Source organism: Alosa sapidissima, chromosome 22, assembly GCF_018492685.1.
Source record: "Alosa sapidissima isolate fAloSap1 chromosome 22, fAloSap1.pri, whole genome shotgun sequence".
Classification (NCBI taxonomy): Eukaryota; Metazoa; Chordata; class Actinopteri; order Clupeiformes; family Clupeidae; genus Alosa; species Alosa sapidissima.
In genome coordinates this window covers 17,398,464-17,411,961 of record NC_055978.1, presented here as the reverse complement: position 1 = coordinate 17,411,961, position 13,498 = coordinate 17,398,464, and the positions used below count along the sequence as shown (strand labels likewise).

General features: G+C 41.5%; 1 protein-coding gene across 2 annotated transcripts in view; it reads left to right on the top strand.

Annotated features, from left to right (window-relative positions):
* LOC121697537 (inactive dipeptidyl peptidase 10-like) overlaps positions 1 to 8,906 on the top strand; it is a 128,765-nt gene extending 119,859 nt beyond the window's left edge. For both annotated transcript variants that reach the window (XM_042079089.1, XM_042079090.1), the window contains exons 17-26: positions 700 to 747; positions 1,563 to 1,664; positions 1,780 to 1,849; positions 3,260 to 3,454; positions 3,863 to 3,917; positions 4,106 to 4,205; positions 4,534 to 4,592; positions 5,622 to 5,694; positions 6,871 to 6,944; positions 8,558 to 8,906. In XM_042079089.1, coding sequence (XP_041935023.1) covers positions 700 to 747; positions 1,563 to 1,664; positions 1,780 to 1,849; positions 3,260 to 3,454; positions 3,863 to 3,917; positions 4,106 to 4,205; positions 4,534 to 4,592; positions 5,622 to 5,694; positions 6,871 to 6,944; positions 8,558 to 8,692 — 911 coding nt within the window. In that variant the 3' untranslated portion in view covers positions 8,693 to 8,906. The remainder of the gene's footprint in view (positions 1 to 699; positions 748 to 1,562; positions 1,665 to 1,779; positions 1,850 to 3,259; positions 3,455 to 3,862; positions 3,918 to 4,105; positions 4,206 to 4,533; positions 4,593 to 5,621; positions 5,695 to 6,870; positions 6,945 to 8,557) is intronic.
* Positions 8,907 to 13,498: the final 4,592 nt, after the last annotated feature.

Here is a 13,498-nt window from a genome sequence, read left to right as displayed (position 1 = left end):
TCTTGCCACTTGGGGCAATTCATTTTAGGCAATTTCAGATTTCAGGCCTTATTTTTAAACAGTCCTCTTGAGGATTCCGCTTCTATCACCAGACATGAATGTTTAGCATGGAGGTTAATTGCTGAAATGATTGACACTGACGTTGAGGATTAATGTACGACTGAGGGGTGATTCAACGGCACTGGGGATGGGCCTTTTCATGCCAAGCTTAATATTATTATTCAAATGAAAGCTTTGAGAGTGGGTGTAATTATTGGTGTTGGATAGCTGAAGTCCACTGTAATGAATTTAGAAGAAACCGTTTATAAATCACGTTTTTGTTGAAGTGTTGCAAGGCCCAACAGACCTGCCAAGTTTTTCCATCTAAAAACCTATGTTGTCGAATTGTCTCATGGGACTCCCACTGTCAAATTGTCTGTATCTGACAAAGGTGCCTTATTGGGAAAAATATTCTTTAATAAATAACATTTAGCCTGTCAGTGCTCACACACATACACACTCACACACACATACACACACACACACACACACGACTTTGTCATGGCAACCAAATAATCCAAAATTACATTGGCAGAAAATAGACATGGACATTGGCTAGACCTAGGTCTACAGACATGGCATGCAGTTGTGTACAGGAAAACAATTTCTACATTTTTCCTTTTTTATTATTATTGCTGCATATTTGTGTGTGTTTTGCAGGTCCTGGAGCACCATCTGTGATTCTACTGAGTTTAACATATCCTAACAGTGAGTATCGGCGTCTTTATCGATTCACGCCGTTTGAAATGTGTAGCCTCAGCAGTCTGAAGTGTCTAGGATGAGAGTTCCCTCAGCTTTCACAGCTGGGCTGATAGCGTTGTTAAAGTCAGATCGTTATGGGGTTGTTTTTATTGTTGTTGTTTTTTTTCTTATATGTTTGTTTACTTATTTTCCTTAACAATCTGAGCAAGCAGTTTGATTTCTATCATGTATTGGTTAGCTTACCCAAGCAGGCAGCCATGGGCTGAAAGAGTGCGCTTCATCATGAGAAATTAACAAGCACGTTTATTCATGCATTCATCAAACATGTAACATTGTAATTGGATTGTACTTGTTTATACAAATTATGAAGAGAGAGAGAGTGATAGAGTTTGTACGTGCGTACGTGCATGTGTGTGTGCGCGTGCGCGCGTGTGTGTCTGTGTGGCAATAAAGGCCTTCATGTGTAACGCATGAAAGTTTACGTAGGTGTGGAAAAACTCCTGAGCACCATCTGTTGATCTGAAACTGTTTCTCTTTTTATTTCATCATTTGAATCAGTCATCTGATATCTGATGTTTTGCTGCATTGAGTTCTATTGTTCTCGCGTAGCAGGAGACCATTTAAATGTTTTAAATCTTGATCATCACCAATAGCTTCCTCTATAAAAGTGTTATTTTTATTTTTTATACAAAATAATATTTTGACCCTCTACTAGATATGTCTACTTATATTTTACCTTTTTTTCAGATCAGATCAAAATCCTATTTGTATTTTTTACTACTAAATATATATTATTTTGCATATGTTATGTTTTCTTGCAGGTTATGCTATCCTAGAAGACAACACTCAACTACAGGAATCTCTCCAAGCAAAGAAAATCCAGCTCACAGAGTTTAAAGTCAGAGGGTCAAGTGAGAAGTTTGGTAAATAGAGGCCCCTTTTATTCATCCCCCAAATTATTATCAGAAACAAGACCCCCATTGGCATCTACAGTACTCTGTGATCCTAATTTAGCCACTTGTCTCTCTCTCTTTCCAGAACTCCCTTTGAAAATCTCCTATCCTGTCGACTTCTCTGAGTCCAATCTTTATGGCCTTCTCTTGGTGGTGTATGCATCTCTTGTGCTTGCTTGTTTATTGTTTGTTTTCTTTGTCTGTCTGTTTGTTTATTTGTTTATATCTAACCAATCCTCTGTATTCTGGTCTAATAGGCTCTCATGTATTATCTCCTATTGTCCCATTTAGAACTATCAGTAAGGCAATCTGTCCTCCCTGCATGTCCTTTCCTCCCCAGCTCCGGTGTCTTGATTTATATGTTCTGGGCTATTATAGAAACATGGCAGATGTGTTTGAGGATGTATTCCATACGTAGATATGTGAAGGGCTCCTTCTAAGATAATGAAAATGACAATGATTTGTGGTTCGTAGTTACAGGTGATTAAACAGCAATACATCACACATGATTATCATATACCATTTCTACCAAGCACTCCAAAGCGAATCCTCCATCCTGTACTTTTACTCAGGCAGATACTCCATTTAGAACTATCAGTAAGGCCATCTTTCCTCCCTTCATTGCACAAGTCCAGGAACCAGTGGTCTGGACTGAGGAAATTACAGTCAATTGATCATTTTGTTCATTTAATGAAGTTAGCAAACTTTCTAAAATGGCAGGTGGTGGTTGAGAGTTTGGCAAAAAAAAGTGAACTTCCTTGTAGTCTCTGTACTCTGTATTCACTCTGGAGTTTAATAATTTCCAGAGCTGTTGAACTGAGACACACGGGCGAGACTAATAAAGAATATTACACCTTCAGCAGCATCCATTTCCAAACGCCTGAAATTGAAATAGTTGCTGGAAGAACTATCTCACCCGCACTCTTTCTCTCTCTCTCTCTCTCTCTCTCTCTCTCTCTCTCTCTCTCTCTCTCATGTGCACACTCTCTCTCTCTCGCACGCTCTCTCTCTCTCTCTCTCTCTCTCTCTCTGTGATGTGACGTACATAAGGGAATCTGTGATCATAACCCATGTCAGACACAGCTGTAGGTTGGCTTGCATTGGTCTATTTGTAGGTGAAATGTAAATCATATCAGAGGATGTGCATAAGATGTACCCAGCTGTACTTGCTGGGTGAAATGAAAGCCTTGCTCTATATAAGAATGTGAATCTGAATCTGAATATGTTGATGCAGGAGGCCCTTTTTCCGCAGCCAAAGTCAGATACCGTCTATGAAATTAGAGAACAGTTTGATATAGAGTATTGATGCAGCATTCTGTGGTACCTTAAGTACATATATGGACAAGTACTATATTATAGATTTACTGTATTATCAGTGATTGTAAGGCCCAACATGCTTCAATGGTCCTAACTAAGCAACTTTGGGGAGGTGCATCAGAGGAAGGAATGCATGCAGGATGGCTCTGCGTGCAGAGGTTGTGGTCTTGACCTGTATCTGATGTGCGTGCGTGTGTGTGCGTGCGTGCGTGTGTGCTTGCGTGTGCATGTGTGCCGCATGTGTGCAGGGATGCGACCCCTGGTGGCCAGACAGTGAACGACGAGTTCTCGCTGGACTGGACTTCGGTGCTGGTCAGCTCCCACGACGTGATCGTGGTGCGGGTGGACGGCCGGGGCTCAGGGTACCGCGGTCAGAAGACCCTGCAGGAGATCCACCACCAGCTGGGCCACCTGGAGGTCCAGGACCAGATCACCGCTCTTCAGTACGTACAGTACAGCACACCTTTGCCAGATACACACAATTCACAATTCAATTCGCCTCCCCCCAGTACGTAGACCTTTACCAAATTACCCCAGATTTCCAAATACCCATAAAGTCATTTATTACGTTATTATTAAGTTATTATTAATGAGTCTTTTTTAGACTAGTGCTTTTTAATACAGAGATGTTACTGTCAGATTTGCAAACACTGTCAACTCAGTCAGCCTTTGTAGGTATTTATATTGTGCCATACATGTAGCTTGACAGTGATATTACAGACACGTTTAACAGATTCATTTAAACCTAAAGTTAATATTTGGCATTGCAAATACATAGTTTATAGCCACACTCTAGTTTTCCGTAATCTCTGTATTTAATAAAGTGTGCTTAAATGATTTGTGTATTGCAGGTACATGTTGAAACTTCCCTACATTGATAAAACACGGATAGGGGTTTATGGAAAGGTAAGTCCAGTCAATGCCTTATTAGTAGTCATGGATTATAAGACTTTCGCTTATGGAATACATTTAATCTTTTTATATAGTATCCACTAGTAATTGCCAATGTAGGCAACGTAATTAATTCAAAGCATTATCCAAGACATGATTTCCATAAATAAATACAAATACAATTATGTTGCGTTTTATTACAGGGATACGGTGGCTATACCACAATGATGCTTCTGAAATCTACAGATAAACCAATTATGTGTGCAGTGGCTCAGTCCCCCATAGTGGACTGGAAAAATTATGGTAAGTGCATTGCACTGTGATAAAAAAACTGTCAATATAGTTATGCATCATATTGCTATTCATATTTCATATTGCTCCTCTCCTCAAATGAAAACCATCAATACCTTACAAACTCAATCACTCAGTCGTATTCAGTATCACTACACTCTCATAGTAACAGTAGCAAATAGATAGAGTGAATACATGAAATATGTTTGGTGTGGTGTCAAGACTATTGCAACAAATTACTTTTGTCATGAATAAATGCAGACAATTATTTGACTGCCCACAGCGTTGAATGAACAGGATGTTGTGTTGCACTGATCACCCTTCACATTTCTCTCCCAAGCCTCCTTCTTCTCTGAGCGCTACCTTGGCATGCCATCAAACAATGACAACAGATATCAGGTAAGCTGTTTAGAATTGTGTGGGCTCCATAGGTAAGGCTGATTGTGTGTGTGTGTGTGTGTGTGTGTGTGTGTGTGTGTGTGTGTGTGTGTGTGTGTGTGTGTGTGTTTGATGTGTGTTTATGTGTGTTTATGTGTACCCCCTCGTCTTGCTGTATAGCTGTCCATACATTCATTACACCCATAGGGTGCATACATCTGTGCATTATTTGTGTACGCATGGCTGTTGTTGTTCTTAGAGCACCACACCACACCCCTCCCCACCACACCCCTCCCCACTGCCTGGGCCCACTGTTTACAGTGCAGATAAGTCCTGTGTGGCCTGTGAGAGACATTTCCCTTCAGGCCTCAGACCACAGACGCAGATGAGCTGGCTGCTGAATCCCTAATTAGTCACTCATCAGGGGGCTATGATGGCATTACATCTCCATCCAGCCCATTATGCTCTATCTATATCTACATCTACACAGGCCCCATCAGCGACGCCTGGGCTTGTTAGTTTAGTGTCTAATGTTAGTTCAGTCCTCACTTGGGTGTTGTGGGACGCTATGTGCACATGAGGGAGCGTAGTTTTATAAAAAAAAAAAAAGGATCATATTAGATGCTACGCGGTTGAGTGAAGAGTCATTTTTGTTGGTCTTTACTCTACACATGACTTTATGTGCCATCTGAGATCATGACTGTATCCTTTCCTTTCTGAGATGCGGAGCTGTTGAGTACATCTTTCTTATTCTCTCACATATTCCCACATAGGCGTATAGCATATTTTTCCAATATATTACTGTTCATAAGATGGGTATGATTGCCTGTAATCCATCTCATCTATATTAAGCTTTTTGTTTCTTTTGTTGTGAATGATAACAGTATTTGATATTTGTCTGTTAAATAAATGTGTAAAATACAATAAAGATAGCATAGCGTTCTTAAAACTCCATTATGGTCATAAAATACCTACCAAGACTTTCATTATTAAAGAACTGGGGTGAGCTTAAGTAGTATGGTACTCAATTTGTGATTGGCTTTGTTTCAGCTGTCCAGTGTGCTTCCCATTTTCAAAGGACTGCAGGACCAGAAACTCATGATTATTCATGGGACGGCTGATGGTAGGACTTCTGTTTTGTTCTTTGTTCTGTGTGTGTGTGTGTGTGTGTGTGTGTGTGTATGAGAGCAAGCAAGTGTGACTGCATATGTGTGTGTGTGTGAAAGAGAGAGAGAGAGAGAGAGAGAGAGAGATTTTGTAACTGCCGGAAGGCTAGCTGTATAAGAGCCATATTATAATTTCATGCCCTATGAGTGCTCATTCAAAAGCTGCCCCTCTAATGTGAAATAGGCTTAGCTGTGCTGTATGATAAGGACTGTACTCAGTGTACCATGGCATGCTTATCACCACAGAGTGATGGTGAGCTCACTCCCTGAAAGCAGCCCTGATTGGGCCGGATCAGAGCCAGATCAGGGTCGGAACAGAGCCATACACACTCCACAAGTCAGCTGCATCCTCCAGCACCCTCTCAGCTTTAACACGCCTGTGGGTTAGCAGTGATTTTCACTATCACCAAGCCTCTGTACATTGTCAGATAAGGCATAGATTATTGAACTCAAAGCAGAAATGCTAATTTATGATCCGCAGTTACTGTAGCTGTGGTGGTGAGTTGTTGCTAACATACTATCAGAGTTCATAGTATCATGGTTTATAATAATTTATTTGTCACAAGTACAAACTCCATGAAATGTTCTGCTGCATCAGTTAAGTTTTCATGGTCCACATGGCCTTGGAAAAGAAGCTTCTTGTCAATCTCCCAGTTCAAGCTTTGATGAAATGCTTTGCCAGAATGCCAGAGAGCAACCATTTGAAACAGTTCATGCCAAATAAAATATCTTTGGTTATTCTGTTTACCCTGGATCTGCCATCCATCACTGCTACTGAGTTCAAAGTAATGTGAATATGGGTTGGCTTTGTTGTACTGTGTAAGTAGGCTTTTGTTCACTTCACCATGATATTTCCCACTAAACACTGATACCAAGTTCACTTGTGTAGAGCCTAGATTAAGAGTTAAGTAGCTGGTGAGTCTGTGTTCACCCTCTTGTGATTGATAGGCTTCCCGCATCACAGTGCCCTTGATACAAGGTTTAATGGTAAACACCATCCCTGAGATCACTCTAACATGACCGTGTCTCTTTTTCTCTCTCACTCTCTCTCTCTCTCTCTCTCTCTCTCTCTCTCTCTCTCTCTCTCTCTCTCTCTCTCTCTCTCTCTCTCTCTCTCTCTCTCTCTCTTTCAGCTAAAGTGCACTTTCAACATTCAGCCGAGCTCATTAAGCACTTAATACAGATCGGAGCCAACTACTCCATGCAGGTGCGTTCTAGCATCACCAGAAAAGCACAACATGCTAAATTTGTAGGCAGCAACCTGCTGCTATAATTCAGTATGAAGCCAAAATAGGGGAAATGTTTGCTTAGATCGCAGGTGTTTGGCACAAGGCAAAAGGGATCACTAGGTAAATATGAGCAGAATTGAATACACACACTGTAATCAAAGGTCACAAATGAAGTAGGATTTCATGGGGACGTGTGACGGCTTTACAGATATTGTATGGTGCCTTGTTTCAATGTATCTTATCTGATTTTGTCATGTCTGTGCGAACACGTGGTGAGGTTTGATATAGGCAACATTCAGAACTGTCAGAGCAACATAAATCTGAGTTGAAAGTTATGTCAACACATATGTCAGCAGGCAGTGCAGCAGTGCACATACACACACACACACACACACACACACACACACACACACACACACACACACACACACACACACACACACACACACAGTGCACACACACACATGCGCACACACACACACACACACACACACACACACACACACACACACACACACACACACACGCACACACACAGTATCAGCATACCAAATGTCTGTCTGATAGCTGAATCAATCTATTGATCTGTGAAATATAATAACTGCAATCACTGCACATATGTTCAGAGAATGTGGGCTCTACATTCTAAAGACAAGATGCATAATCAGTGCTAGCCCATGCTAAGTTGCTTTGTGAAATTCGCACAATTAAAACATTACATAACACGGCATCATTGACTCGATCATTAATTTTACAATGCAAATGAAAAATTCCTAGGTAATATCCCTTTTTAATCACTGTTACAAAATTCCACACCTTAATTGATACCTACACACAGCCAAAAATTGAAAAGTAACGCTTTAACTGCGACAGCTGTTAATGCTTTTGAGCCAAAGCCCACGGTGTAGATTCTCACTGTCAGAAAATAATCTCTCATTCCTGTAGTTCAATCAGCAAGCTGCTGTGCTATTTTAAGCATACATACAGCAGTCTACGTTTACAATGTTTTTTTGTTTTTTTTTGCGGTTTGAGAAAAAGCATCTGAAACATAAGGTATGAAATTGATTGAGGGGAGTAAATAGATTTAATTAACTTCAATAAATTAATTTTAGAAATTATCTACTGTATGCAGCAAGATCAATACATAAAGTCACACGGACATTAGCCCTTCAACACCAGTTTCCAGCCTTGTTCCATTACTCACAGTAATTTAATGTGTTAGAGTCTTTCAAGTTACATTTTCAAGAACATTGATGACACTTGTTTTATAAGTTAACTGTGAGAGCACTGTCTTTTGAACCCAAGGCATGGCATTGCATCGAGAAAGACATGCATACATGTAATTCATTTGAGAACAAAGATACGTAATAGCTGAATGCTTCCTGTATTACTGTAAGCAAGCCTATTTAAAATGTAATCTATTAAAACACCTGATAGTTTAATCAAGTTGTAACAGAAATAACGGATTAATTACATTTTCAACCTTGTTAATCTTGTACACTAATCTATAAACGCACCAAAATATGAATAAAAACCATTGGAACCGATGGAACCGAAGTCCTGATATGTCAGTGACCTTTGACCTCTGTAGATCTACCCAGATGAGGGCCACGATCTGTCACTGAAGAGCCAGCGCCACCTGAGCGAGTCCCTGACCGGCTTCTTCCAGGCCTGCCTGCACCCTTGTGTGCCTCCTCTGCCAGAGGAGGAGGATGAGGATGAGTGATGAAGAGCGGAGACAGACAGACAGAGAGCCGACACACCACTGGAACTTTTACCAACACTGACCAACACTGAGACCTTTGGGAGAGGTCTTACACAGAGATAAGAGACTGCCACAGAAGAGGAGTGTGTGTGTGTGTGTTTTTGTGTGTGCCTGTGTGCGTGTGCGCCCATGTGTGTGTGTGAGAGAGAGGAAGTGTGTGTGTGTGTGTGTGTGTGTGTGTGTGTTTGTGCCTGTGTGCCTGTGTGCGTGTGCGCCCATGTGTGTGTGTGAGAGAGGAAGTGTGTGTGTGTGTGTGTGTGTGTGTGTGTGTGTGTGTGTTTGTGTGTGTGTGCCTGTGTGCGTGTGCGCCCATGTGTGTGTGTGAGAGAGAGGAAGTGTGTGTGTGTGTGTGTGTGTGTGTGTGTTTGTGTGTGTGTGCCTGTGTGCGCCCATGTGTGTGTGTGAGAGAGAGGAAGTGTGTGTGTGTGTGTGTGTGTGTGTGTGTGTGTGTGTGTGTGTGTGTTGTGTATTCTTATTTGAATGTGCATGTTCCTTTCATGTGCTCTATGTATGTAGAATGAGGGTGTGTGTGAGTGTGAGTGTGTGTGCACGTGTGTGTATGTATGTATAGGTATGTTGTGTATTGTTTTATTGTATTGGCATTTGTGAGTTATTTGAAGGATGACTGGAAGCCTATTAGTGGAATAGCACAAGAAACAGGTAGAAGAGCAAGTGACTGGAAGTTTCCACACACATTAATAGAAAATCACTTACTGTTAACATGTGCTCATGTGTGTTTGCAAGTGTGTTAGCGCCTGTGTGTTCCCCGATGGGAAATTTCCACTTGTCAAAATGGGCCACTTAACATTTCTGACAAAAGCACAGACCTGGCTTCGCCCCTCTCTCGTTCTCGCTCCTTCTCCAGTATTGACTTGGCTTTGCCATTTACCTTAAATGTTGGTACGGTAACTGCATGTTTCGTTAGAACTCATTTACCAGCATTGATCGGACTTGTGATTTTGACCCCCACCCCCCTCACACACACACACACACACACACATAAACCCACACACCATGGGCCCCTAACCCCCTCCAAAGCAAGGCGGTGATTACCCTGAAAATTATGATGTGGTAGCAGGAAATCATAGCGCCACGCTCAGACCATAATAGTTCTGTGGCTAGACATTCTATCTGGTTCCTAAGTGATTCTTTTCTGTTTTGGATTGTCAACGATATTGCTGTCATTTCAGACACACCTGCCCGATTAATAAATCTATCACACTGCTTACACTAGTCAGAATGCTTGAAGTGTTAACTATGTATGCTAATATGATAACAACACTGATGAGCGTTTTGTTACTCTCCAACATCAAATTCAGCCTCAATTCTAATCAATACAGCCCATACTGCTTAAGCTATCAAACAAGAGAAAATCCACCATTTCTACCAATACTTCCTACCACTGGTCAGTGTGATCGCCGCCTTAGAGGTCCCGTGCAGTATGTACTTCATATTCTTTTCACATCAACAAAACGAGTGTGGCTGTCCACAAGTGCAATTTCCTACCCACCCTACCCCACTCCACCCCACCCCTCCCCACTCACTGGATGTTGGTAGATAACGCACCCCGAACCCAGCTACAGTCCATGTGTAAATATGTATATTTTAAAAATTGTCGGTGGAGGGAATTGATAACTAGGGATAAATTATATCCGTTATGTTTGTTGGGCTTTAAGTTTTCTTGGGTTTTTTTGTTTGTTTTTGTTATTGCTTTTTTCTTGAAAATGGATTTTGTAAAGGCTTGAGACTTCATTTTGCCATTCTTAAGCAAAGAGCTCATGTGGGTGGGACTACTCGCTATTGTCTTATAGAGATGATTCAAAATGAATTAAACACACTTTGTGAAGTGAGTAGGCCTCTGTGGTGTTGTTTTATGTATACAGGTGAACGCACACATGCACACGCGCGCACACACACACACACACACACACACACACACACACATACACGCGCGCACACACACACACACACACACACACACACACACATACACGCGCACACACGCACACACACACATACACACACACGTACACACACACAGATCACAGGAGGACAGTACATAGGAGAACAATCACTGATGGTCATATACCTACATACACACACAACACACACGCCCACACATGCGCGCGCGCACACACACACACACACACACACACACACACACACACACACACACACGCCCACACACGTGCGCGCACACACACACGCACACACACACACACACACACACACACACACACACACACACACACACACACACACGTGGTCTGGGTTAAAAAGATAGGGTGAGTTGCTCAGACTTCTACTATGATGAGATACAAAATGGTGGGTGCAGAACCACCTGACAGATATCAGGAAGTCTCTCTTTTTCAGCATGTTCATTTTCAAGGAAGTCAGCCTCAGCACCAATCACATCACTTCCACACACACACACACACACACACGCACACACACACACACACACACACACACACACACACACACACACATACACACACACACACATCTGCAATTACAGAAGTCATGTATTTTCCTTTGATGAGCAGCAGGCACTAAGTATCACAGGAACTTATGAGACCAAGACTTACTGTATATATAAAAATTGAGATTTTGACAGGAACATAATAACTGTAATAAGACAGGTACCTACCTACCCTCCACCACACTCACACACACACACAGTACAGAGATGTAGAGCCATTTCTCAGGAGTGAAAGTTGTTCAGACAAGGGCATGTCCCCCGTCCCTCTACCCTGGGTCCCCCATTAGGGATCTCCCAGACAGATTTCATTAGCGCACAGTCTGAGCCAATTAAACCCACAGCCCCAGTCTGGGTCTGATTAATACCTTCATGGTGCTCGCCAGTCCCAGTGCTAGACAAGGGCGAGCGAGCACTCACACACACACACACACACACACACACACACACACACACATACACACACACACACTCAGCACACACAGATAGAAAGAGAGATCACATGCCATAAGCCACACACATGCATAGTTCAGTCCCTTCGGGACATGACATTCACATTCATACACACACACACACACACACACACACACACACAGTGCCATAGCTCAGTGCCTGGCCACACATTCCTCTGATAGTTCCCTGGGCAGGTGTTAGCACATGGCCATGCTCCGCACTATATATCATCTCTGGCCTTCTGCTGAGTGTTAATTATCCCTGTTCCTGAGACATGCCTTCCATCATTACACAGTGTCAAGTTTTGTACATTGCATTGATACTGAATGTAAACAAGGTTACCCTGTGTTGCCTAACTGTGTTCATCTCACCCGAAATGAAAGCAGCAATTACTCTCAGGTGAAAGAATAACAGACCAAGATAGTGTTACAAGAGAAGTTGTTTTGTATAGATCGCACATAAAGCAAAACTAAAGAACAAGGTAGGCATTGCTTTGCATTAGCTTTCTCTTGAATGTGCTTTGGTAAAATACCTTTTTATTAAAGGTGCAGAGTAGATAAAGGTGCAAAGGTAAATAGTTCAAACATTTGCATACAAATGTCCATACAACTTACCAAGATAATTCATCAGACCTGTCCAGGTGGTTGCACCGAAGGAAACCGAAGGAGGCTTATTCCATGGAATAAAAAAGCAGCACCTGTTGGATGATGTCCTCAGTATACAGGTGCCCGTTTACAGTATAGACTGTGTAGCCTGCTTGAGTGAAATATTAGCAATTTACCAACTCATTAAACCTGAACAGAGAACTAAATATAGACAGAGACTATTATTTTTATCAAACACAATGCACTGTGAAAGCTTATCTGTATGCAGGTGTCCCTGTACCTGTGACCAACAGTTACATACACAGCCTATATTTAATCACACACTATTCTATTCTGCTAATGTACAATCATATGCAGTTTGACTAATTATAATTGTTATTATAGGCCTACAAGGGCAACAAGTATACAAAGATAAATGCCAGCATTAAGTACCTGACCGACAGTTATTGTGTTCGCTTAAGGCACAGTTTGGGTCAAACAACAATTAGAGTCAGCTCACCTCAGCCTATTTCACTTATTTCAACTATAATTGATATCATGCTCTCTCTAATTGAATGAATGAAGATGTTAAATTAATTTCAGCCTAAATACAATTTTATACCAATTGGGCACATTGCTGTAGTTTAATGTATTACATAGCTTAATAAAGGAAAGTGAAGCTTTCAGTTCATTTGTGTAGCCCCCTAAACATTGTACCCTGCAACATCTGTAATTATTACCCTGTAAAGATCTGTATATCTGTATATCTATAAACATAACCAGAATGCAGCCAAATATGACATTTTAAATGCTAGCCAAGCGTTAGTGTCTAGTGCTGATGTTTCAGAGATTGCAAGGTTTTGTTGCAATAAGTTCACCGCCACTATTCACATACAATGTAAGATGTATAATAGGTGTCTGATTGAATTTGAAATACAAAAATATGTGGAATATTAATCCTTCCTCTGGAAAATCAGTCCTGCAGTGCTATGGACCTCATGAATTCACAAGTATTCAAGTAAACAATCTCTCTCTTTTGCTTGAGATTTGAGTGTGTCTCCATCTAGTGTATGCATGTTGTTAGCTCAGCTTGGACTTCGCACAAATGTGCTGCTTAAACAGGCCAGACGTTCCCTCACCTGGCAATTTGATAAGCCTATTTAACCTCTGACTTTAGCCTACGTTCAAAAGCGGAACATAACCTATTGGCTAGGCCTGTGTGCAGGTCCTAACTGCATCAAAGGTTCCAAT